We start from the raw sequence: 26,091 nt of genomic DNA on the forward strand, positions 1-26,091 counted from the left end.
CAGATGTAATTGACATAATTACTAAGGGCAAACAGATTCTAAGTAATTTTATCTCAAGACTGATCACTTGTCAACTCAAAGCACAGGATTTTCTCCTGCTTCAGGGCAAAAGTGAGGACTGCAGATGAGGAAAACCAGAGTTTAGATTAGAATGGTGCTGGAAAAGCACAGCAGGTCAGGCAGCATTTGAGGAGCAGGAAAATCGACGTTTCGGGCAAAAGCCCTTCATCAGGAATAGGGCTTTCCTGATGAAGGGCTTTTGCTCGAAACGTCGATTTTCCTGCTCCTCAATGCTGCCTGACCTGCTGTGCTTTTCCAGTATCACTTTTTCTCCTAATTCAACAGAGTGCTGATTATTTTGGAGCCCAAGATCTGAAGGCATGATCAACTTTTGAGTAACTGCTAACTGTGCAGCAGCCTGTTGGAATACAACATTAGCAATGCTGCTTGCACTGAATGACTCAAATTATACACCATATTGGACAGAGGTCATGTTGTGGCTGTCGAGGACACTGGTGAGGCCACTTTTAGAATATGTACATACAATTCTGGTCACCCTTCTATACGGAGAATTTTGTAGAACTTGAAAGGTTGCAGAAAAGATTTACAAGGATGTTACCAGGATTGGAGAATTTGAACTATAGGGAAAGGTTAAATATACTGGGGCTTTAATCCCCTGGACTGTCAGAGGCTGAGAAGTGATCTTATAGAGGCTTATAAAATTATGGAGGGCACATATAGGGTAAACAGCCAAAATCTTTTTCCCAGAGTGGGAAAGTCCAAAACTAGAAGGCATAGAATTAAGGTTAGAGGGGAAAGATTTAAAAAGGTCCACAGGAATAACTTTTTCATGCAGAGGGTGGTGTACATATGGAATGAGCTACCAGAGGAAGTGGTGGAGGCAGGTACAATTACAATGTTTACAAAATTCATCTGGATGAATATATGAATAGGTAGGGTTCAGAGGGATATGGGCTAAATGTTTATGGTACTAGGGCAGATTGGGATGTCTGGTCAGCATGTATGAGTTGGATTACGGTTTATGTTATGGTTATGACAACTACGCTTAGGCAACAACTATTAGAAATCAGATAAAGAGCCAAATTTGAATATAATGCAAAGATCATTCATAACTAATAAATCACAAAAACTACATCTCAATATTACCTTAATAAACAAACAGTACCTGCAAGCGATTGGTCAGAATGATGTTCGGGTACATTGCCCCAACATCCAAGTGGTAAATGAGTGGACATTCAATCCTGTTAGGAACTTCCTTCAAACAGTTCAGTTTCTTTTTAATCTCATCACAGACCTACAGGGAAGAAAATTCACCCATCTGAAATTCCTCAGAAGCAAATTATCATTGAGCATGAGCTACTTGGCAAGTTTGCTTAAGATTCAAGATATCCAACTGATCATGAAATTTGACTTCTTTACTCCTTCAGTAGCATTGGTTTGTATGTACACTGACTATATAAAAAAATCTATTCACGAACACCAAGGAACGTGTATTCAGTTACTTTTTGTTACTGTGTGGGATACAAAAGAATCGCAAGAAAAACTGCAAGGAAAGACTATAACAAGTTAAAAATGGTCTCAACAGTACATTCATTTAAACATATGATATTTGCTACTGATAGGATGAAAACTTTGAAAGATTGGTAATTTGAAGTGCAGTCTTAAGCAATCACCTCAGAGGATAAACTGGCTGTGGAAAAGGTCATAAATGATGCCCTAAGATCTTAGCTAAGGTTCTGGACTAAACTGAAATGAGGAACTAGATAAGTGGAGTTACCTTCGCTTGGAAATAATTATGTCACTCCAAAACAACGAATGATTGAATAAAAAAGGAATAACTTTCCAACTGGTTGAAAACTCCAGAACAATGGGAGCCATAATTCAGAATTCTAACTAAAGCAATCAACATAAACATTAAAAGAAATGTGTGCAAGAATGGGAAATAGGTTTCACCACGACAGCATATCAGGGCCACCCGATGTAACTAACTGTTAGTGGAAGATGAAATGGATGAAATGAAAGCAGGTACAAAGCCACAAAACAGCAACAATACTCACTTCTTGGAAATTAGTAACCTGGTCCATGGGAAGTTTCTCCTCTTCCTCAATGGCATGCCGCATGGTATGCTCCACTCTTTGCAGCAAGAAATCAAATGCTGCTGGGTTCTAGAAACAGGAAGACCATGAGAAAACAAAAAACAAAGAGTCAATAATGTATGTCTTAACAAACAAAACTTCAATACAGGATGACACATCCTACTAAATTTTATTGTAAACACTTCCTAGCTATCACAGATTTACTCCTAATGTACAAGACTGACCAAGAACATTTTATAAAGAAAAGAAACAGTTTCTGACATGATAGGCAGAAAATTATGCTGATAACTGAAAGTAACAGAACTCCTAACAGCAAATACCTATGGAAGTTTGTCAGAGGCAGCAAACGAAAAAAAATAGGAAAGGAGGTGGATCATCCCATGTATTTCTCATCGAGTCATAGAGATGTATAGCACAGAAACAGACTCTTCAGTCCAACTCATCCATGCCAACCAAATATCCCAACCCAATCTAGTCCCACCTGCCAGCACCCAGTCCATATCCCTCCAAATCCTTCCTATTCAGACCCATCCAGATGCCTTTTTAGATTAGATTACTTAAAGTGTGGAATGAGGCCCTTCGGCCCAACAAGTCCATACCGAACCTCCGAAGAGGGACCCGCCCAGACCCATTCCCCTACACCTGACACTACGGGCAGTTTAGTTTGGTCAATTCACCTAACCTGCACATCTTTTGGTCTGTGGGAGCACCCGGAGGAAACCCATGCAGACACGGAGAGAGCGTGCAAACTCAACAGTCGCCCACGGTGGGAATTGAACCCAGGTCTCTGGCTGTGAGGCAGCAGTGCTAACCATTGTGGCACCGTGCCACCCTTTCTGCAATTGTACTAGCCTCCACCACTTCCTCTGGCAGCTCATTCCATACACATACCACCCTCTGCGTGAAAAGGTTGCCCTCTCACCCTAAACTTATGCCCTCTGCTTCTGGACTCCCCGACCCCAGGGAAAAGACTTTGTCTATTTATCTGGCTCACTGGTCTATAGTTCCCTGGCTTGTCCTTAGCACCCTTCTTAAATAGTGGCACCACATTAGCCAACCTCCAGTCTTCCAACACCTCACCTGTGACTATCGATGATACAAATATCTCAGTTAGAGGCCCAGCAATCACTTCTTTAACTTCCCACAGAGTTCTATGGTACACCTGATCAGGTCCTGGAGATTTATCCATTTTTATGTGTTTCAAGACATCCAGCATTTCCTCCTCTTTAATATGGATATTTTTCAAGATGTCACCATCTATTTCCCTACATTCTATATCGTACATGTCCTTTTCCACCGTAAATACTGATGCAAAATACTTGTTTAGTATCTGCCCCATCTCCTTCAGCTCCACATAAAGGGGCTCTTTTCTCTCCCTCGTTATCTTTTGTCTTTAATGTATTTGTAAAAGCCCTTTGGGTTCTCCTTAATTGTATTTGCCAAAGCTATCTCATGTCCCCTTTTTGCCCTCCCGATTTCCCTCTTAAGTATATTCCTACTGCCTTTATACTCTTCTAAGGATTCACTCATTCTATCCTGTCTATACCTGACACATGCTTCCTTCTTTGTCTTAACCAAACCTTCAATTTTCTTTTTAAGCCATCTAGCATTCCCTATACCCACCAGCTGTCCCTTTCACCCTAACAGGAATACATTTTCTCTGGACTCTCATTATCTGACTTCTGAAGGCTTCCCATTTTCCAGCCTTCACGCGAACATCTGCCTAATACCGTCAAATTTAGAACTTCAACTTTTAGATCTGGTCTATCCTTTTCCATCACTATTTTGAAACTAATAGAATTATGATCCCAAAATTCTCCCCAACTGACAACTCAGTCACCCGTCTTGCCTTACTTCTCAAGAGTAGGTCAAGTTTTGCACCTTCTCTTGTAGGTACATCCACATACTCAATCAGAAAAATTTCTTATACACACTTAAAAAATTTCTCTCCATTTAAACTCTTAACACTATGGCATTCCCAGTCTGTGTTTGGAAAGTTAAAATCCCCTACTATAACCACCCTATTATTCTTATAGATAACTGAGATCTCCTTACAAATTTGTTTCTCAATGTCCCTCTGATTGGGGATCTATAATACAATCCCAATAAGGTGATCATCCCTTTCTTATTTCTCAGTTCCACCCAAATAACTTCCCTGGGTGTATTTCCAGGAATATCCTCCCTCAGTACAGCTGTAATGCTATCCCTTGTCACTACTGTCCCTCCTCTCTTGCCTCCCTTTCTGTCCTTCCTGTAGCATTTGTATTCTGGAACATTAAGCTGCCAGTCCGGTCCATCCCTAAGCCATGTTTCTGTAATTGCTAGGATATCCCAGCCCCACGTTCCTAACCATACCCTGCGTTCATCTGCCTCCTTATGATCTCATGCAAAAACTTCTGACCTTTGCTCAGTCATATTAATGCTGACAATGAAGTAAGGCATCTAGTTTAGAACCTAACTTGATTTCTAAACAGGTCACTAATTTGATTTACTGCCACAACCCAATTTTCAAACTCCCCTGAGGAAGTAAACACAGCCAGAGGCTTCATTCTCAATGAGAAAAATCATGCAAGACTGGACTTGCCTCATAGCAGCATTCCTGCTGTCAAGTAATTATCCAGATTGAAATCTTCAATCTTAAGAGTGATCATAATTAATTGCTTTTAACAGGTAAATGAGGATTAAAAAAAAATCAAAATTTTAAAAAAGGGGAATTTGGAAAGATAATTAACTGCATAAGTTGATTAGAATGCTTTTTTTTTGAAAATTGAGGCTAAAGCAGTCTATAGATTCTATAAAATGACATCAGACAGTTTCATAAAGAAAATATTAGTTTGTGGTTAATTTTAGGACTCCAGAAGACTTTATAAAATTGCACAGAAATGATGGAGTTAATCACCTGTTTGTAATATACCACTAATTCCAATCTCACAGAAAAGTGTACCATGAGTGGGAGCAGCGAACTTATATCTATCCTTCACCACTTCAGCAATTGTCTGGATCGTGAAATTTGTATGGAGCTGTACAAGATTGGGATACAACTCAGCCTGATTTTAGCTGCAACCAGCCAAATACTTTAGTGTCAGTTTGCCTTCTGTGCTATAGGTGTAATTTCATGCAGATTTCACATAAACAATACTTCTGTGGTGCATTTAAGTGAGGCAATAGAGGTATGCACACCATTTTAAATCGGCATGGTATGTCACTACGAAAAACTCCCGATTCCAAAGCCTCCACATGTCCTCCTACGTAAGTCTCTGAATCAAGCACATGACCATCGTTTGTTAGTTTATTAAAGACTTGTTCCTGCTTGTTTGGGAAGATTATATTGGCATGAAAAGCCTGCACCATGAGGAGTGCCTCACAAAGTGTTCCAGAACCTTTTCTGAGCACCTGATGGAGACAAAGCAGAAATAACAATAAGGAATGAAAATATGTTTTATCATTTGATTACACAGAAACTTAGTACAGAAAGGTGGAAACTGACTGCATCAACCTTACTAGATACTTGTGGGCGGCACAGTGGTTAGCACTATTTCCTCACAGTGCCAGAGACCTGAGTTCAATTCCCACCTCGGGCAACTGTCTGTGTGGAATTTGTACATTCTCCCCGCGTCTGCGTGGGTTTCCTTCGGGTGCTCTGGTTTCCTCCCACAATCCAAAGATGTGCAGGTTAGGTGAATTGGCCATGCTCAATTGCTCGTAGTGTCAAGTGAAGGGGTAAATGTAGGGGAATGGTTCTGGGTGGGTTGCTTTTTGGAGGGTCGGTGTGGACTTGTTGGGTCGGGGGGCCTGTTTCCACACTATAAGTATTCTAATCTACTTTCTTCATATAAAATGCAAAAACTGCCAAATTATTGACTTGTAAAACATTAGAGCCATCTTGTGGCAGTAACTGTGCATTGCAAACAACACCTTGATGATAACTCCAACCAATGTGGAAACAAGTTTGAGCCACTGTCTCATCATACAACGGATTGTTGATCTGCTTTTCAAACCTATTTATTTGCCTTTTATACAAATTTCTTGATACTTGTATCACCAAAATCATCAGTCACTGAGAAATGTGAATTGAAATATTCAAAACTTTTTGGGATTGGATTTTCAGATCTTCATGAAGTAGTGCTTTCAGATTTCCTTCTGATCTGCTGAGCTCCATTCACATTATGCCTCCTTTTTGTGTGTAACCCCACCAAAGGAAAGGGTTCTTTCTGTATCTACCCTATCAAATACTTTTATTCCAAATACTATTAGAGATTAATATTTTTATAAATTAGATCAGCCTTCAAAATTTAAACAGGGCAATTTTATGCTAACTGCTCTCAACTACCCTTTCAACTGATACACTGGTGAATCTGCACTGTGCCCTATCCTGAAGTTTAGTGCCCAAAACGTACAATTCTCCAGCTGGTGTGGTTTGCACAACTCAAACACCACTATTATATTCCTGTCCATCATGGATCACATTTTGTATCTGAAAATTACCTTTTCATGATCTGCACAATTCTCTACTCCTCCACATCCATTCCAATTTTTTTTCACAACTCAAATGGATGACCTTACACCTCTCCATGTCATTAGATTTGCAAATTTGTCACAAGCCAAAGCTTTCAACTTACTGGAAATTGAATTTTTAATATTGCCAAGTCTGTTTTTAGCTAGAAGTAACCCATGTACCTTAACTGCTTTTTAAGTGGAAAAAATTCCTTCCTATCTTAAATCTTTCTGGGCCCTGAAACGTTCTGGTTAAATAAAAATAAAGCAAAACTTAGAAGATTTGTAGTTGAACAAGAGCAGATCCAGGTGACCTCTGAATTTCTCCTGTCCTTCCATTTTTGACAACGTGCAATTTTCATTTATGGTGACAAACAGATACTTGGCTTGGGAAATCTACAGTTTTACGAGAAGGCACAAGGACAAACTAATATGCCATCGCTTCTTGGAACAACATGCTAACTAAGGCACTGGGGTATTATTTTTACTTTTTTCTGTAATTATGTAATATTTAATCTCTTAAAATGGTACAAGGAAAACCTCCTCAAGACTTTATATCCATACCTCATCAGGTTCCATAGGGATGATTGTACACAAGGCAAAAATGAAGGGGTGCACATACTTCATGTACATGTAATAGGTAGCCACAGCATCAGACACGGAGTATGTGGCTAAAGTCTGCAATAGAAAATAAAGTTCCATTAATAATTAGCCATGCATAATTCCACTACTGTTGGTTGTAGGTCATCACTTTAAAACTTTTAAGAAATGAAACAACATTGATGATTTTAGCAGTACATATTTCTACACTTCAATGAAACTGCAACTTGCATTTGTAATGCAAACTCTTCCCTCCACCAGGACAATATCATATACCTTCAGGTGTATTATAGTCTCCTCTTCACAACTACTATTATCTTGGGGTCTCAGCGTGCTGTCTTCAATCCCGAGAATTGGGTTCCCCTACATGCCTACCACAGTGGTAGCCCATGTTAAACCAACAATCAACCCTTGCAACTTTTCCTGAGTGGACTGACCTCCACTTCTGCATGTTTTTCCCAGTTCCCTTATCAATGCCAACACCATTCAGTGCCTTAAAATTTTATGCTTAAACTTGAGTGTGTGTTATAATTTCCTGGCACTCAGAATTCCGTGCAAAAGGTTGAAACCTTGTCTGCTTTGTTGTGTGTTTTAGGATTGTTACAATTGTCTTCTACAATTATATAGCTTGGGTTTTTTTAATTCTTGTGTGATGATCTTATGTTCTGTTGTTCAAGACAATCTGCAGCCTTGTATAAATAGGTTTCAGTGACTAATTACCACATTAACTAAAGAAACAAAAAAAATCTATCAAACCAAGCTTTTATTCTGGGACCTGATTTATAGTATCATCAAGTGGGATCATAACATTGGCCACTTTACCTCAGTCAAAGTACATATGCTAATTTCCAATGTCTCCACCCTCAGTGATAAAGTTATTGCCTTCAGATTCTTCACTGCTGGCTTCCACATCAGTTATATCATTTTAGAGTCAGAGGGATGTACAGCAGGGAAACAGACCCTTCAGTCCAAGCCGTCCATGCTGACCAGATATCCCAACCCACCTGCCAGCAGCCAGCCCATATCCCTCCAAACCCTTCCTATTCATCTACCTATTCAAATGCCTCTTAAATGTTGCAGTTGCACCAGCATCCACTACTTCCTCTGGCAGCTCATTCCATACACATACCACCCTCTGCAGGAAAAGGTTGCCCCTTAGGTCCCTTTTATATCTTGCCCTCCTCACCCTAAACCTATGTCCTCTACTTCTGGACTCCCCCATCCCAGGGAAAATACTTGTCTATTTATTGTATCCATGTCCCTCAGGATTTTAGAAACCGCTATGAGGTGACCCCTAAGCCTCCGTGCTCCAGGGGAAACAGCTCCAGCCTATTCAACCTTTCCCCATAGCTCAAATCTTCCAACCCCGACAACATCCTTGTAAATCTTTTCTGAAACCTTTCATGTTTCTGGGTCCAAATGGCTAGTTCTCCTAGTCTTCAATGAGATCTAACCTTGCTAACCAGTCTCTCATGGGGAACCTTGTTGAACGCCTTATTGAAGTCCATATGGAGCACATCCACTCCTTTGCCCTCAACAATTGTCTTTGTTACTTCTTCAAAAAACTCAATCAAGTTTGTGAGACATGATTTCCCACGCACAAAGCCATGTTGGCTATCCCTAATCAGCCCTTGCCTTTCCAAATACATGAAAATGCTGTCCCTCAGGATCCCCCCCCAAAAACTTGCCCACCACCAACGTCAGGCTCACCGGTCTAGAGCTCCTCGGCTTGTCCTTACCACCTTTCTTAAACGATGGTGCCACATTAGCCAACCTAGAGTCTTCTGGCACCTCACCTGCGACTATCAATGATACAAATATCTCAGCAAGGGCCCCAGCAATCGCCTCTCTAGCCTCCGACAGAGATCGAGATGACACCTGATTAGGTCCTGAGGATTTATCCACCTTTATGCATTTCAAGACATCCAGCACTTCCTCCTCTGTAATATGGACATTTTTCAGTATGTCAGCATCTATTTCCCCAAACTAATGCAAAATACTCGTTTAGTATCTCCCCCATCTCCTGCAGCTCCACACAAAGGCTGCCTTGCTGATCTTTGAGAGGCCCATACTCTTCCTATTAACTTTTTGTTCTTAATATATTTTGTAAAAACCCTTTCGGTTCTCCTTAGCCCTATTTGCCAAAGCTATCTCATGTCCCCTTTTTGACCTCCTGATTTCCCTCTTAAGTATACTCTTATGCCTGTATACTCTAAGGATTCACTCGATCTCTCCTGCCTATACCTGACATATGCTTCCTTCATTTCTTAACTAAACCCTACCATATTTCTTACAACCAAGCACATTCTTCTATTCCACCAAGTTTCTAGTGATACAACCTCCTCAGAGATATACTTATTCATTCTTTTAACTATTGATCTCCTTGTCACCTTCTAGTGCTGGTCATTTCAGCTTTTCTGAACATGTATTATTACATGTTGTTACTACCTGTGGTTCTTCAGTGGCCATTCGACACATATCTTCAGGATCTAATTCCACAGGGTCATATCCAAGTTTGGCTTTAGCTGCAGCTTTCAAGTTCTGGCTACCTACAGGGAGGTAGCTGTCTCGTTTCACCCACCTGGTTTGAAAGGGGCATCAAATTTAAAAACATTATTTCAGTCTAACAAAAATCCAAGGGGAAAATGAAAATATTATGAGTACCAATCTTAACATATGGAATGAAGAATCTTAGCAACTTGTTTTTATTGCTCATTCAAGACAACATAGGCGTTGCTGGCTGAGCTAACACTTATTGATCATTCTAAGTTGCTGTGGAATAGGTGGTGTTGGGGTGCATTTTAGAACTGCTACAGACCTTCAGATTTAGAAACGTAGTTCCAGGATTTTGCCCCAGTGACTATGAAGGAATAGTGATGCAGCTCTAAATCAGGATGTTGTGTGGCTTGAAAAAGGGATTTGTTAGTGGTGGTGCTTCCAGACATCTGCCTTCATCATTCAATGTGGTCAAGATTGTAGGTTTAGCAATTGCTTTCGAAGAAGCCTTGGTGAGTTATTGCAGCAAATCATGTACATGGCACATACTGCTGCTTCTACACATTACTGGTAAAAGGAGTCAATACTGAAGGGGTTGGATATGATTTGAATTGATTTATTGTCATGTGTACCTAAATACAACGAAAAGTTTTGTTTGCAAACATTACAGGCAGATCACAGTAAGCAATGACATACAAATCCTAAGGTGAAAAACAAACTTGGACAGAGTGAGATATACAGATTACACCGCACAGGACCTGTGCGAGGCAAGAACATTAACTTCAAATAATAATGATAATGTTAGAGAGCCCATTCATTAGTCTAATAACAGCAGGGAATAAGCTGTTCTTGAACCTGCTGGTGCATGTGTTCTGGCTTCTGTATCTTCTGCTTGGCAGAGGAGGTTGTAAGAGATCATTACTGGGATGGTAGGGGACAAGAGGTGTAAATGGAGTTCATGGATGGGAAGTTGGATTCCATGATGGTCTGGCCTGTGCACACAACCTTCTATAGTTTCTTACAGTATTGGATAGAGCAGTTGCCGTACCAGGCTGTTGTGTACCCAAATAGTATGCTTTCTGTGGTTCATCTTCAAAAGTTGGAGAGTGTCCTTATGGACATGCCAAATTTCTTGAGTCGCCTGAAGAGGAGACGTGTTGTGCCTTCTTAATTACTGCGTCAACATGGGAAGTCCAGGACAGGTTTGTTGGTTATCATCACTCCTCGGAACTTGATGCTCTCAGCCTGCTCAACCTCGGCTGCATTAATATGGCGGGGGGTGGGGGGAGCATGTTCTTATCCTCCCTTCCTGAAGTCAATGGTCAGTTTTTGGTTTTGCTGACATTCAAAGAGAGGATTTTAATCAATGCATCACGACATCAAGCCCTCTATTTCTTTTCCGTGTTCTGACTCATCATTGTTTAATATCCGTCCTATCACGTGTAGTCATCAGCAAACTTGTAGATGGTATTTGTTCAGAATTTGACTACACATGGAGTGTACAGGGACTATGGAAGGGGGCTGGGCATGCATCTTTACGGGTCTCCAGTGTGGAGTGTTATCAGGGAGAAGGTATAGTTGTCTACATTCACAGGTTGCGGTCGATAGATCAGGAAGCCGAGGATCCAGTTGTTAAGGATGGGACAAAGACCAAGGTCTCCGAATTTTGAGTTCAGTCTGGAGGGTATAATGGCGTTGAAGACAGAGCTGTAGTCAATGATCAAGAGTCTGACAGAAGTGTCCTTGTTTTCCAGATGTTCCTGGGACGACTGCAGGGCGAGAGAAATGGTGTCCATTATGGACCTGTTACATCAATAGACAAATTGCAGGGGATAGGGGCAGGCTGCTTTGTTCTGAATGGTGTCAAGCTTGAATGTTGTTAGTGCAGCATCCATCCAGGAAAATGGAGAGCATTCAATCATGCCACTAGCCTGTGCTTTGTAGATGCTGGACAGGCAGTGGGGAAACAAGAGCGAAACGTTCCTTGCTACAGACCTATCCCGCAGCCACAGTATGCATTTCACTCGTCAAGTTCAGTTTCTGGTCAAATGTAACCCTGAAGATGTTGATCACTGGGAAGATATCGGGGGAGAAATCTGTAATGACAATGCTGTGAAAAGTCAAAGAGCAATGGTGTTTCTCATATGGGAGATAGTCATTGCTTAGAAAGAAAGTCACTTGCTGCTTATTAGCCCATGCTTGGATGATAATTTATTCTTGCTGCATATGAAAAATCGCAAATGACGAACAACATTTTGCAATCAATGAACATGCTCATGTCTGACTTTATGGTGTCTCTCCAAGCCATTCACCATCCTGACTTAAAAATGATCACCATTCCTTCATTGTCAGTGGGTCAAAATCATGAAATCTCCTCGCCAGTGGCTGACCGACATCAAATGCACTGCACTGGCTTAAGGAGGCAGCTCACTGCTACCTTCTCAAGGGCAACCAGGGACAGGCACAGCCAACAATGTCTACATTCCATGCATGAATAAAACAAAATTCAATGAGGCTGGAAAATGAAAGGCGAGGCAGGAGGAATATACTGAAGTTAACCCTATAGGCATCAAAGGTGTGGATGAGAGTTTCAGCTGATAAGGTGGGGTGGGCAGGATTCAGTCAATGTTACAGAGTTGGAAATAGAAAGCTTGCTGTTGGTGCAGATGTGGCTGGAATTACATCAAGATTTTCCTGTTATTTCAAAAATAAACTTTGTATTTTAGGAGCCTTTTTGGAGCCACCTGTGTGAATTCACCATTTAAATAACAAGAGCATTTCATCCCAATGCTTTAGCCACAGTGAGTTGCCAGGAAGAGGACTGGGTGATACTTTGCTAAAAATAATAATTTGTAATTAGTAATATTTTGTAATTTATCTAACTACAGCAATAATCAGAGGCAGGCGCTGACCCATACCGTTAACTCTCTTCTTCTCTCTCGAAAGACAGAGATTGACCAGTGTTTGTACTTTTTTGTTTTTAATTTCAGAAATAAAAACTTCATATTTTAGGAGTCTTTTTGGAGTCAACTGTGTGAAGTCACTGTTTAAATAGCAACAGAATTTCATCCCAATCTGGACACAGTCACAGGCAAATCATGTACAGATTTTCTTGATAATTCAAAGTTTGTGAGAAGATTTGCAGCTCGGGTGCTCGTTGTTGTGGTTCTGTTCGCCGAGCTGGGAGTTTTTCTTGCAAACGTTTCGTCCCCTTTCTAGGTGACATCTTCAGTGCTTGGGAGCCTCCTGTGAAGCACTTCTGTGCTGATTCCTCCGGCATTTATACTGGTTTGAATCTGCCGCTTCCGGTTGTCAGTTGCTGTCCGCTGCAGTGGTCGGTATATAGGGTCTAGTTCAATGTGTCTGTTGACAGAATTTGTGGATGAGTACCATGCCTCTAGGAATTCCCTGGCTGTTCTCTGTTTGGCCTGCCCTATAATAGTGGTGTTGTCCCAATCGAATTCGTGTTGTTTGTCATCTGAGTGTATGACTACTAGGAATAGCTGGTCGTGTCGTTTCGTGGCTAGTTGGTGTTCATGGATGCGGGTTGTTAGCTGTCTTCCTGTTTGTCCTATGTAGTGTTTTGTGCAGTCCTTGCATGGGATTTTGTACACTACGTTGGTTTTGCTCCTGCTGGGTATCGGGTCCTTTGTCCTGGTGAGTTGTTGTCTGAGAGTGGCTATTGGTTTGTGTGCTGTTATGAGTCCTAGTGGTCGCAGCAGTCTGGCTGTCAGTTCAGAAATGCTCCTGATTATGGGAGTGTGGCCAGTCCTTTGGGTTGTGGCATGTCCTCATTTCGTTGTCTTTCCCTACGGCATCTGGTGATGAAATTGCGCGGGTATCCGTTTTTGGTGAATACCTTGTATAGGTGTTCTTCTTCCTCTTTTTGTTGTTCAGGTGTGCTGCAGTGTGTTGTGGCCCTTTTGAATAATGTCCTGATGCAACCTCGTTTGTGTGTGTTGGGGTGGTTGTTTTCATAGTTCAGGACTTGGCCTGTGAGAGTGGCTTTTCTGTATACCTTCGTGGTAAATTCTTGATAATCCCAGGCAACAGGAAGAAGACTTTTCCTTGACAATCATCCTGCTTACTACTCAGGTGGGAGGACATTTCTGTAGAGGTGAAGTGATCTGTTTGCTGCCTGAAAACTCAGTTGGTTAATGCTCAGTATGGAATTCAGCCACGTAGACTAGAGGGCTCTCTTTTTACATTCCTCCTCAATGCTGGTTGAAGCCTGGCTGAAGTCAGACAATTCATCTCAGGATTTGGAGATGCCGATGTTGAACGGGGTGTACAAAGTTAAAAATCACACAACATCAGGTTATAGTCCAACAGGTTTATTTGGAAGCACTAGCTTTCGAAGCACTGATCCTTCATCAGGTGGTTGTGGAATATACGATCGTAAGATACAGAACTTACGGCAAAACTTTACATTGTGATGTAACTGAACTTATATATTGAAAAAGATCTGGACTGTTTGTTCGTCTCTCATCTTTTAGAATGAACTGGTTTCAGTTCTTTCATATGTAAATCTCAGAACTTTTTTGAAGTTACATTCTCAAATGAACTTTAACACTTGGTATCATGTTGGCCCAAATAATGCATTGAAGGTGTGAGCTGCCCTGTGTGGGACTATCTGTGCCACAATGGTCAGACTGATTCTAATCTAAACAATGGATTCACAGAATCTTACATGGATTCATGCAGTTTTTAAGCAAAGTAAAATGTAATTCTGCAAGTAAATTCACTACACAAACTTATAGGTGTGTGTGCGTGTGCGCGCGTGATTGTGTGTGTTTATGCGTAGGAGTGTCTGTGCATCTGTTTGCATTGCGTCAGTCTGTTTGCATAGTGCAATGGGGTCACCTGTAGTGGGACATGAACCCAAAGTCCTAGTTGAGGTAATCTCCATGGATATCGAATTTGGCTATCAGCCTCTGCTCAGCCATTTCTCATTGTTGCCAAAGTCTGCCTTGGAGGACGGTCAACCGAAGGTCCGATGTCAAATGTCCTGGACCGCTGAAGTGTTCTCTGACCGGTAGGGAACACTCCTTTTAGTTAATAGTTGTACAGTGTCCATTCATCTGTTGACATAGCCTCTGCTTGGTCCCGCCAATATATCATGCCTAGCGGCATCCTTGCCTGCAGCGTACAAGATAGACAACATTGATGGAGTCACATGAGTACCTACATGGTGAGAAGTGTCCCCAAGCATAATGGTGGCATCCGTGTCGACACTCTGATACGTCTTGCAGTGTCCACCATGACAAGGCTATATGGTGTTGTCCTGAAAGCCGGGCAGTTTGCTATGAACAATGATCTGTTTCAGGTTTGGTAATCATTTATAGGTGAGACGTGGAGGTGTGGGGAAGGTCTTGGCGAGGTGCTCATCACATTGATAATGTGCTGCAGGCTGCGAAGACCATGGCATAGTTTTGCGGCTCCCGCGAAGTACTGGACAATGAAGGGTACCCTGTCAGTTGCATCCAGTGTCTGTTTCCTGAGGGGATCATTACGGTTTCTCGCAGTGGCATGTCAGAACTGGCAGTCGATGAGCTGAGCATTGTACCCTGCTCTTACAAGAGCATCCTTGAGTACTTCCAGGTGCCTGTCATGTTCCTCCTCATCTGAACAGATCCTGTGTATGCATAGGGCTTGCCCATAGGGGATGGCTGTTTTAATGTGTTTTGGGTGGAAGCTGGAGAAGTGTAGCATTGTGTGGTAATCTGTGGGTTTGTGGTAGAGTGAGGTGCTGAGGTGCCCATCCTTGATGAAGATGCTACACAACTTCCAGGAGTCCTGGGAGATGTCACTGAAACAACTACGAAGTGATATCAACGAGTTTCATCTCACCATGGGTTACTCTCTACTATCTGTCTCATTCTTGGATCCATGCATCTGCATCAATGATGGGCACCTCACACTACGCAAACCCATGGATAACCTCACGATGCTACACTTCTCCAGCTTCCACTCGGTACTGGCAACAATGAAAAGTGGCCGAGCAGAGGCTGATATCAAGTTTGGTACCCAAGGGGATGGCCTTAACCGGGACCTTGGGTTTGTGTCACACTACAGGTGACCCCATTGCGAGAGCGAGAGCGCGAGAGAGAGAGACACACACACAAAATATAACATCTAAACGGCAGGTATGTAGTATTGAATGAGGAAACTGATTGAGGGAAACTGTGTTGCTCTCAGTTAAAGCCAGCAGATGTTCATGACTTTGACCAACATGAGTTATTGGAGGTCAAATATTTTCTTCCTCCTTGTGCTAATTCTCACTCTTATCTGACAGAATGCATTGATATCTTTCTAGATGAAGATCTTTAGTGTCACTGGTTTCAATGCTGTCTGTGTTCAAACGAGGACTGGAGAGCAGTTAATATGCCTTCATTTAAGAAAGGCTGTAAGGAGAAGTCTGGGAACTATAAACCTGTGAGTCTGACATCCGTGGTTAGGTAGAATTTTGGAGGCACCTGAAAGATAGGGTTTACATGCATTTGGATGGGCAAGGAATGATTATGGATATTCAATAGGTAGGCTAATTAGTAAATTTAGGTCACATGGAATTCAGGGTGACTTTGCCAACTGGAGATGGTAGGTGTCAGAGGGTAATGGTGGAGGGTTGTTTCTCAGACTGGAGGCCTGTGACCAGCAGTGCTCCACAGAGATCAGTACTGGGTCCACTTTTGCTGGGCATTTATAGAAACAATTTGGATGAGAATGTAGGAGGCATGGTCAATAGGTTTGTGGATGACACCAAAATTGGTGGTACAGTAGACAGTGAAGGTTATCCTAGATTACAAAAAGATCTTGACCAATTGGGCCAATGGGCTGAGGCATGGCAGATGGAGTTTAATTTGGATAAGTGCAAGGTGTTGCATTGCATTTTGATTAATGGTAGGGCCCTGGCAGTGTTGTGGAACAGAGAGACCAAGGGTTCAGGTACATAATACTTTGACATTTACATCACAGGTAGACAGGGGTTTAGGCATTTAGCATGCTTGCCTTCATTGCTCAGAAAATTGAGTATAGGAGTTGGGACATCATGTTGAGGCTGTACAGGGTGTTGGTGAGGGTTCTTCTGGAGTACTACATGCAGTTCTGGTCACCCTGTTATAGGAAAGATATTACTAAATGTAGAGGGTTCAGAAAAGATTTACCAGTATGTTGCCAGGATTGCAGGGCTTGAGTTGTACAAATAGGCTGGACAGGTTGGGGCCTTTTTCCACTGGAGGAGAGGTTAAGGGATGACCTTGCAGAGGTTTATAAAAACCAGGAGGGGCATAGATAAAATAAAAAGTAAAGGTATTTTCTCAAAGGTATGCGAGTTCAAAAGTGTGGGGGCATATTTTTAAGGTGGGAGGAGAAAGCATGTGAGGAGCAACTTTTTTTTAAAAACAGAGTGGTTAGTACGTGGTATGAACTGCTGGAGGAAGTGGTGGATGCAATTAGTTTACAATGTTTAAAAGACATTTGAATCAGTACATGAATGGGAAATGTTTGGAGGGATATGGGCCAACTGCTGGCAGGTGGGACTAGTTAGTTTGGGAATGTGGTCAGCATGGACTAGTTGAACCAAAGGGTCTATGACTGGGATTCATTTCCTCTGGGTACACTTACATGAAGATTTATCGTAGCACACAGATCGTCACATTTCTGATTATTGAGAAAGAAATTGGGTTTTGCTTATAGGACAGCAGACAATTGTCCTCAATCTCAGGATGACACAATAATGAAGGTCACATATATAATAATTACTGCTAAGAATGGAATACGTTAATAAGATTTGTTTTCAAATATATTACTGGTAGGAAATGGAAGTTTCCACTTTGACATTACCACTCAAATGGTGAAATTACCTTTTCAAATGCACAATTGAAGACAACTTCATCAACTCATATCTCCTACCTGTAGCAGTCCATGTGAATGCTCTGACTAGCTTTGAACTCGCCCTGACTATCCTTCTGAAAGCCAATCTCCTTGTACATGTTCAAACCATGCACAGCAGCTCGTGCCTCCACAAAAGGCCTGGAAAGCAGATATTAAGTAAATATTAGTTCTAAAAAACATATTATAATCACTCTTCCACTTCCCATTGCAAAGTAAATGGTTTCAAATGATACAGTGGATTGTATACTCTCCATGCAAAATACTGGAGACATCTGGTGTCGAAAATTAATATTGCAATTACCATTAAAATGTTTTCCTCTCTGCATCTGTTCATCAGATTTACTCAATTCCTACCATGTCAAAACAAGATTAGAGAAAGCTTGGGCTGGAATAACTATTTTCAAAAGGAATTATGTTTTGGAAGAAAGATTAAGCATAGCCAGAAGTAAAACTATCTAGAAATTAAAGCTTTAATTCCTTTGTATTATAAGGATACATTAAATTGCATGACAGTCAGAAAGGGCTATTAATCAATGAATTGTAAATTACTATAAAATTGAAACATTAGCCAAAATTATACATAGAAAACTTCTCAACTTTTGATGAACATGCCAGGCAATTATAGAATATGTAATGCAAAGCAGGTCATTTGGCCCAAACACTCCATGATCCATCTAAAATCTTCCATCTTTTCTCTTAGCCAAATGTGTAAATCTTTCCAATCTTTTCTCTCTCATAATTACATAAGAACGTAGAGTTTTCTGTAGGCCTCCGAAAAATTCCAGAGATGTAGAGGAAAGGATAGCAAAGCGATTCTAGATAGGAGTGAGTGTAACAGGGTAGTTGTTATGGGGACTTGAACTTTCCAATATGGACTGGAAATACTTTGAGTACTTTAAGTGGGTCACATTTTGTCAATTGTGGGCAGGAGGGTTTTCTGACACAGTATGTAGACAGGCCAACAAAAGGCGTGGTCACAATGGATTTGGTACTGGGTCATGAACCAGGCCAGGTGTTAGATTTGGAGGTCGGTGAGCACTTTGGTGATAGCGACCACAATTTGTTTATGTTTACTTTAGTGATGGAAGGGGAGGAGGGCAGGAGGTAGTTGTGGGAAAGGCAATTATGGTGCGATTAGGCAAGATTTCAGATGCATAGTTAATTAAAACTTCAGCATCAATTTGCTTTCATTATCTATCATTTGCTTTCATTATCTTTCAATTTGCTATCATACTTTACTGATGTGTGTCACAACTTTGGGAGATTCTGTATTTATAACCTTGTGTCTCTATGAAATTACTTGATTTGGCAATTACATGCACATTTTACAAAATCTTATCTTCCTGTATTGTGCAGTAGCTGTACCCCACCAATGTGAAGTCTGCAAATTTAAAGTTGTGTTTTAATTCCAAGTTCTAAATCATAAACACAGACTATGTACAAGCTTCCACCAACACTAATCTTTGTGGGGCTTCCACTTCTCACTCTGCATACCAAATAGAATGTTTGGGATTAATTTTTGTTCTCTGCATCATAATATTACAACACTGCTAACCTACGATAGCTGATTTAATGTGGTTAAGCATGATATAATTAAGCTTATAAACCTTCAGATTTTATTTTCTGCACTGTAATTTGCTGCTTAAATAATATTTACTGTTATTTAAAGGTTACGTGCTGTGACAGAGTTCCACAAAAGGGATAGTAAGTTAAAAGAAACCTCAGTGAGAAGACTAGAAACAGTGAAAATATCACTGGCAGCAAATCTGGACACAACCATTCACTCCAGCTATAAACACTCCAGAGCTATCACTGTTGTATGAACAATAAAAACACTCACCAATCAAAAGAATCACCATTATATGTCACAAGTATGTTAGGCTTTGTTTCTTGAAGGTGTTCAAACCACCTACGAATTAAGCTTGCCTAAACAAAAAAAAAACACTATTTGAAAAGACAACTTTTACAAATGGCTGAAATATTTTCTGAAAAACAAGGAAGTCATGTGCTGGACAGAGCTGGGATCTGTGAAATTGGGTCTCCAGCCCTAAATAGCCAGCATTGGATATTGAACCATGAGTACAAAATGTTAAATTACTGAACAAAACAATTCCAAATACAAAAAGGTATGAAATCAACTAGTAGCTAAATCAAACAGATTTCACTGACCTCATCTGGTTCATTAAAAACACAAAAAGGGCCCTCATATTCTGGCTTTGGTGTAAACTCAAAATCCTCAATATCTTCAGACACAATTTCCCTGTTTGTAATCAAATAACCCTGTAAAAAGAGAGACAGAAGTAAGTATTATGTTTGCTAAGTCATTTCTAAGCATACATGAATTACTGTTCTGTAGAACATCAGCAGCACTTGGCAAGAGTCCAACAACTTGCATTTATCACCTTTAACATGTAAAGACTAATATATATCAGAGGCTTAACTAGAAGCTGCACCAAAAATGGATACAATGGAGGAACCTAATGCTTGGTCAAATAGGTGCATTTTAACAAGGATCTTAAACCAAAAAAAAATCAGAGGCTGGGTGATTAGAACATAGAGCATTACAATGCAGTACAGGCCCTTTGGCCCTCGATGTTGCACCAACCTGTCATACCAATCTGAAGCCCATCTAACTTACACTATTCCATGTACGTCCATATGCTTGTTAAAGGCACAGGTGCTTATGTTTGAGAGTTTAAATAAGTGCCATAGTTGGTTGAGCTGAGAATTGTGAGAGAGAGAGTAAAAGTGAAGGGAGAATTACAAGATGAAGAGTTGAGGCTCAAATGTGACTGGGAAACAATAGGAAACAGCAGGACTGGAGTAATGGCTGAGTGATACTTACTACAGGTTAAGATAGAGACGTCAGAGATTATGAATGAACTGAAGTTTAGCGTCAGAAAGGAAAGTAGTGAAATAAACTACTTTCAGTAATGTGAAGACATACTCTTGGATGAGTTTTTTTTTAAAACGCAGAAGATTGGCTGCTATAAAGGTGAAAGCGAACTGTGTAGTGACATGGTTAAGAAGCTCATTTTTCAATAGGATGCAAACTTCCCAACAGTCCAATTTAGTGACAAAGGAGGAGAGAAAATGGGTGACAATGTTGTGGTGTTTGCAGAGAATACCAAAAGATGACTATACACCCTAAATGCTGCTGAGCCATAATTCAAGTAAAATTTTGTAGATTCATACGGTAGCGTTGGATATTGGTCGACTTAAAATTGGTCTCTTGTCCATCTGCATTCCATTATTGGTTGTGTTATCTTCTCTGTCTGACTCCACAAACACTAAATTTAAAAATCTACTAGGTCTCATACTATTCGAAATTGTAATCAACCTGCTCTGCATTTTAATATTTGCAGATTTGACTTTTATTACAAACACCTAAACAAACCTGTCCATCGATCATGTAGGAAATCATCATGATCTGGTCATTCTCAGCATCTGGAAACTTTAATGGCAATTTTGTAGTCTCAATATCAAATGCCAAAACAACAGGATCCTGGAAAAGACAAAAGTGGCGTTAACAAAATTTAAACCACTGACAGAGTATGCTGTTGGAAAAATCCATCTGGCTCACTAATGGCCTTTAGCGAATGTCCTTATCTGGTCTGGCATTTATGTGATTCCAGATCCACAGCAATGTTGTTGGTTTTTAACTACCTTCTGAACAATTGGAGATGGGGAATAAATGCTAATCTAGTCAGCAATGTCAACATCCCACAAATGAATAAAATATTAAAGAATTTGTATAAAATAAAACAACTTTGGGTTTCATTATTAGGTGGATATTTATGCAAGTTTTCATAAAGGATAACTACATGTAAATAGCTCTATTTTAAAAATAATTTTAATTGGGTCACTAGAAATTAAGTCTCAAATTGTTTCTCTTTAAAAGGCATAAATACAATTAAGTTTTACTGGCAAAAGGGTCTTGGTTAACTGTAACTAGAACTGGTCTCTATCACATTTACATGAACCAAAATATTGAATGTATTACTTACTGGTCGCTCAACCAAGTCATCCCTACGTATAATCTCAGGAGGATAGGCACCGCCACGAATTCGTATATTGTACCAATGTGCCTAGGAAGTAAGATGAGTTAACCATAAAGAATCCTAATTATCTATAATCAGGTCAACACTATCAAAAATCAACTACATAATCTTCCTGATTGAAGCTTTCAAACCTTACATCACTCAGGTGTCATCAAGCCAAATACCTTTAATTTTAGTAGTAATCATCTAACAGGAGTCACCAGTGGGACATGAGCACTAGAATAAACTTCAGGAAGAACCAGAGTTTTATCTTTCAATATATATGTTCGAAAAAGATCTTTCCCACGTGTCCAAGTTATTTAAAATCAAAAGGGAAACTAACCTAAGGAATGCTTCCATGTACCACAAGTTGCTTACTCAAACGCTATTGGAACAAGACTGGGAACAGGGTATCAGCTAAGCTCTGGGACACAAATTGTACAAGTCCCAAAATGTGTTCTCATGGGGGAGGATGGAGAGGATGGGAAGGTATTCACAAGCTTGAATTTCAAATTAAGTTTACACTTTCCATCATCCCAGGGAAATCATTGCTTTTTACTGACCGTAAATAAAGCAAGCAAATTTAAAATGTACATGCGGCATTGTGGATAGGAGGATGCTGCCACAACTCCTCTTTCTTTGATTGTACCTAAGGGCCTATTTGGTTACTACGGTAGAGAAGCAACCACTGGTGAGGCTTAACAAGAGGAATCTCCTGTCTTAACAAGCAGCAGCTTCTGCCATGATTGCTATTAGGGTTAAAAAAAATGAAATTAGCTAGTTAGAAATCATTATCTTGGGAACAATCTTCCAAACCCCTGAATGGGCAAAGACAAGAAAGTTGGGACAATTGTGAGAGATGGGTCCTGACAAACATCTTGTTGCTAAGGACAAAAAGTCCCATTTTTCCATTCAAATATTGAATGATGAGATGAGATTCTTGCCCATCAGTGGAGAGGAATCCAGTTGTATCCTCATGATTATACCATCTTGCTTCAATAATATGCAGTTTCCTATTTTTCAAGCCACTATACAGAAAGGTGATAATTCCCAAAATGAATGTTACACCATTTCACATCATTTCACCAACTGCTCCACATCTCAGGGCACGTCCCACGGGCAGCAACTGCACGCATTCCCTGTCAGCAAAGTGAGTTGCCACGTACCCTCTATCTGATATTTCTGGGACAAATAAAAACAGTGCAGTTCAGGTGCAGGTTGCTAGCACTTGACTTGGTGTACAGCTGGTCTTTAAAGACAATGCCAGGAATACCAGATGTCCAAGCAATTGCTATTACCTCTGCCTGTGGCGAGTGGGAGAACATGATGAGTGAGTGCCACTGGGGTATGGTGCATAATTAACAAGGTGGGTTTGGATACATTATGCTTGAAAACTTATGAGCTCACACACAAACCTTCCTTGAAACTTGCCTTAAGTCATACTTAGAGGAGAAAGTGAGGTCTGCAGGTGCTGGAGATCAGAGCTGAAAATGTGTTGCTGGAAAAGCGCAGCAGGTCAGGCAGCATCCAAGGAACAGGAGAATCTCCTGTTCCTTGGATGCTGCCTGACCTGCTGCGCTTTTCCAGCAACACATTTTCAGCTTAAGTCATACTTAGCCAATTATTGGCAAGATTCAGCTTTAAGGCTATTAGCAGACACAGATAACATATCTGATCCCTTCAAGATCCAAAGCTATTCTTCAGCTAATTCGCTCAAGACAGTAGGACATTAAATATCACATATAACAATTAATTATCTGGTAAGGTGATCATACTTCTGATATGATAATCAGCTGAAGTTTAATACACAGCCGCCAACATTATCCCTTTCAGAACCATTACCATATAAAATAGTACTCACCACCTGAATCTTCAAATCAATAGATACTCGAACATGGTAAGGGACATCATATTCTCGGATGTCAATTATGTTTTCCATTTGATCAGAAATTTTTTTTGATGTTCCTTCCTCTTCAGTCACATTGCCCCCAGCCAAGGCACTACCATTACAAACAAATATCACCAAACGTAGCAAGAATTGTCACAAGATAGTATCCAACACAAGAATAACTTAACTGAAACTTACCTGATCAAAGATTCTGTTTTTTTATTAATATACAGTAAACAAATCACAAAAATTTTCTCTAAAAACATGACAATCTTCTATTTATTGGAGTTTCACTCTGCAAACTTACTTTGCATTCTACTTAGCCCAGATAATTTCACAGGAAGTTCAGTTGCCCTATCCCAATTACTAAAATCTTTCAGGAAAACAGGAGAAGCAAAGAACTATCTCACTGTAAAGCACCATTATGCTGCACCTTACAATTATAATTGCATAAAATGGATTATGTCTATTCTTTGCTTTCTTCAACTTTATTGCAGGGTGGCAAATAAAATTGTTGATTGTTTCTAACCAATATAGCTTCCTTATATCAACAGATAAAAGAGCTTTGAAAAGATTTATAAGAACGTTGCCAGGGTTGGAAGATTTAAACTACAGGGAGAGGCTGAATAGCTGGGGCTGTTTTCCCTGGAGCATCAGAGGCTGAGGTTTAGAAAATCATGAGGGGCATGGATAAGGTAATTAGACAGGGGTAGGGGATTCCAGAACAAGAGGGCAGAGGTTTAGGGTGAGAGGAGAAAGATATAAAAGAGACCTAAGGGACAACTTTTTCACAGAGGGTGGTGTATGCATAGAATGAGCTGCCAGAGGAAATAGTGGAGGTTGGTACATCAGGATGGGTATATGAATAGAAAGGGTTTAGAGGGATATGGACTAAGTGCTGGCAAATGGGATATCTGGTCAGCATGGACGAGTTGGACTGAAGGACCCGTTTCCGTGTTTACATCTCTAAAATGCTATACCAGCACTTATTACAAAATTGAACTGAAGCAGGTCATAAAATTAATTTAGGTTTTAATGTTAATATCGAAAGTGGATTCAACAAAATGGGGTGTGGGGAAGAGTCATTGCATGTCATTAATTTTAAAAGTATATTTTCCCTTAACACTCCAATCAGACACTGGGTAATCTTGCAGCCAAGAAAGCAAACAAGTTAAATTATACATCTTTATTTGTGACCTCTTTACATGTTGTACCAATACAGTACCTTCCTGAAGGTTTCAGTACCATTTATCAAACCCCAGATGTTGGTGTACTTGGCAAATTCCAAGGATATGGTCCACAAGTCAGGCTCAAAAAAGAGCAACAGCCATTTATCTAATTATCCTCTTGGTCTGTCAACTAATTTTTAAGAAGTCAGAGAATTTTGGTTGCATTGGTATTGGCAATCACCAGGTGTGGGCAAGTGTTCTTCACCTTCTTTGCAGCCATAGTTGAAGCCACTACCAAAGCTATAATACAATGTTCAGCAGTAGTAATTTAATGTTCTCTTCAAATCGCAGAACACACTAAATCCTTAAACACCTTTCCTGGAATAGTTTATTTTTGCATTTCACTGCTTGAAAATCAATCATGAGATACAGAAAAGAAACTGGAATATAATATCTTTCAAAGCTGAAGGACATCCAAAACACACTTCATGAATGAAGTGCAGTTACTGAAGGAAATACTGAACTCCCACAAACACCAATATGACAAAGTAATTCATTTTTGTGATGCCAATGAGGGGAAAATATTTGGCATGACACTGGGCTGACTCCTTTGATATTTTACTTATTTTGCCTTGAAAACTTTTGGACAAGAATGATGAAACCTCTTGTTCACAGTCTTTTATTGAATATAGAAAGAAAGTTATTCTCCATACAACTTTTTCCACAATTCTTTTTCGAAAATGTTCCATAGAATCTTTTACACACACCTGACAATTCAGTCGGGGCCTCTGTTAAGAAAGTGAATTCTTCAAACATACCTCTTATTGTAGCTTAATAGTTCTGATCAAATAAAACATTTCAGAAGAGAAAAAAAGCCTTGCATTTTGAAACAGGAGAAAACTGAAAGTATGATTAGCTGTTGCATTCCAGGCTGTAAACTGACCAATATCTGAATTGAGAGATTGAACCTTGATGCAGAAAAGTATTTGCAATGTGCTGATACTTATCTTGGTTGTTTATTAGACCCCTAATCAGAACCTAACAATGTCAATTCTTTAATACTAGGTTTGAAATAAACAAGAAACTACAGGAGATGGCGAGCCAAGAATAGCAGCATTGTAACAATGAAAACACCGCATAAAGCATCAATGGTGAAATTACCTGGATAACATAACAGTATAGGCATCATTTGATTTCTCCCGTTCTTTATTTTTCTTTACAGCCGAGGAAATCTCCTTTCGGACTTTTATCAGGTCATCAACTGTATTAAAAGCGAGCTTAACATAGAGTCTCTTCAAGCCAACCAAGTGGTTAGGCTGTAGAGAAAAAAGTAATTTAGGAGATTAAATTATTATTACCCAAACTTTATTTTTGTGGGGCAGGATAATAAAAAC

At 40.2% G+C, this 26,091-nt stretch overlaps 1 protein-coding gene across 1 annotated transcript in view; it reads right to left on the reverse strand.

The window, feature by feature from the left end:
* The window catches only part of pole (polymerase (DNA directed), epsilon), a 142,260-nt gene that overhangs the window by 101,849 nt on the left and 14,320 nt on the right, over positions 1-26,091 (reverse strand). Inside the window, exons 6-17 of the mRNA XM_060843549.1 lie at positions 25,859-26,013; positions 23,502-23,640; positions 21,608-21,688; positions 20,998-21,105; positions 19,770-19,880; positions 19,441-19,526; positions 17,619-17,738; positions 9,660-9,792; positions 7,176-7,289; positions 5,298-5,510; positions 2,079-2,186; positions 1,187-1,315 (exon numbers count right to left, since the gene is read on the reverse strand). Of these exons, the coding sequence (XP_060699532.1) occupies positions 1,187-1,315; positions 2,079-2,186; positions 5,298-5,510; positions 7,176-7,289; positions 9,660-9,792; positions 17,619-17,738; positions 19,441-19,526; positions 19,770-19,880; positions 20,998-21,105; positions 21,608-21,688; positions 23,502-23,640; positions 25,859-26,013 (1,497 nt within the window). The remainder of the gene's footprint in view (positions 1-1,186; positions 1,316-2,078; positions 2,187-5,297; positions 5,511-7,175; positions 7,290-9,659; positions 9,793-17,618; positions 17,739-19,440; positions 19,527-19,769; positions 19,881-20,997; positions 21,106-21,607; positions 21,689-23,501; positions 23,641-25,858; positions 26,014-26,091) is intronic.

The sequence above is a fragment of the Hemiscyllium ocellatum genome, chromosome 24 (assembly GCF_020745735.1).
Source record: "Hemiscyllium ocellatum isolate sHemOce1 chromosome 24, sHemOce1.pat.X.cur, whole genome shotgun sequence".
NCBI lineage: Eukaryota > Metazoa > Chordata > Chondrichthyes > Orectolobiformes > Hemiscylliidae > Hemiscyllium > Hemiscyllium ocellatum.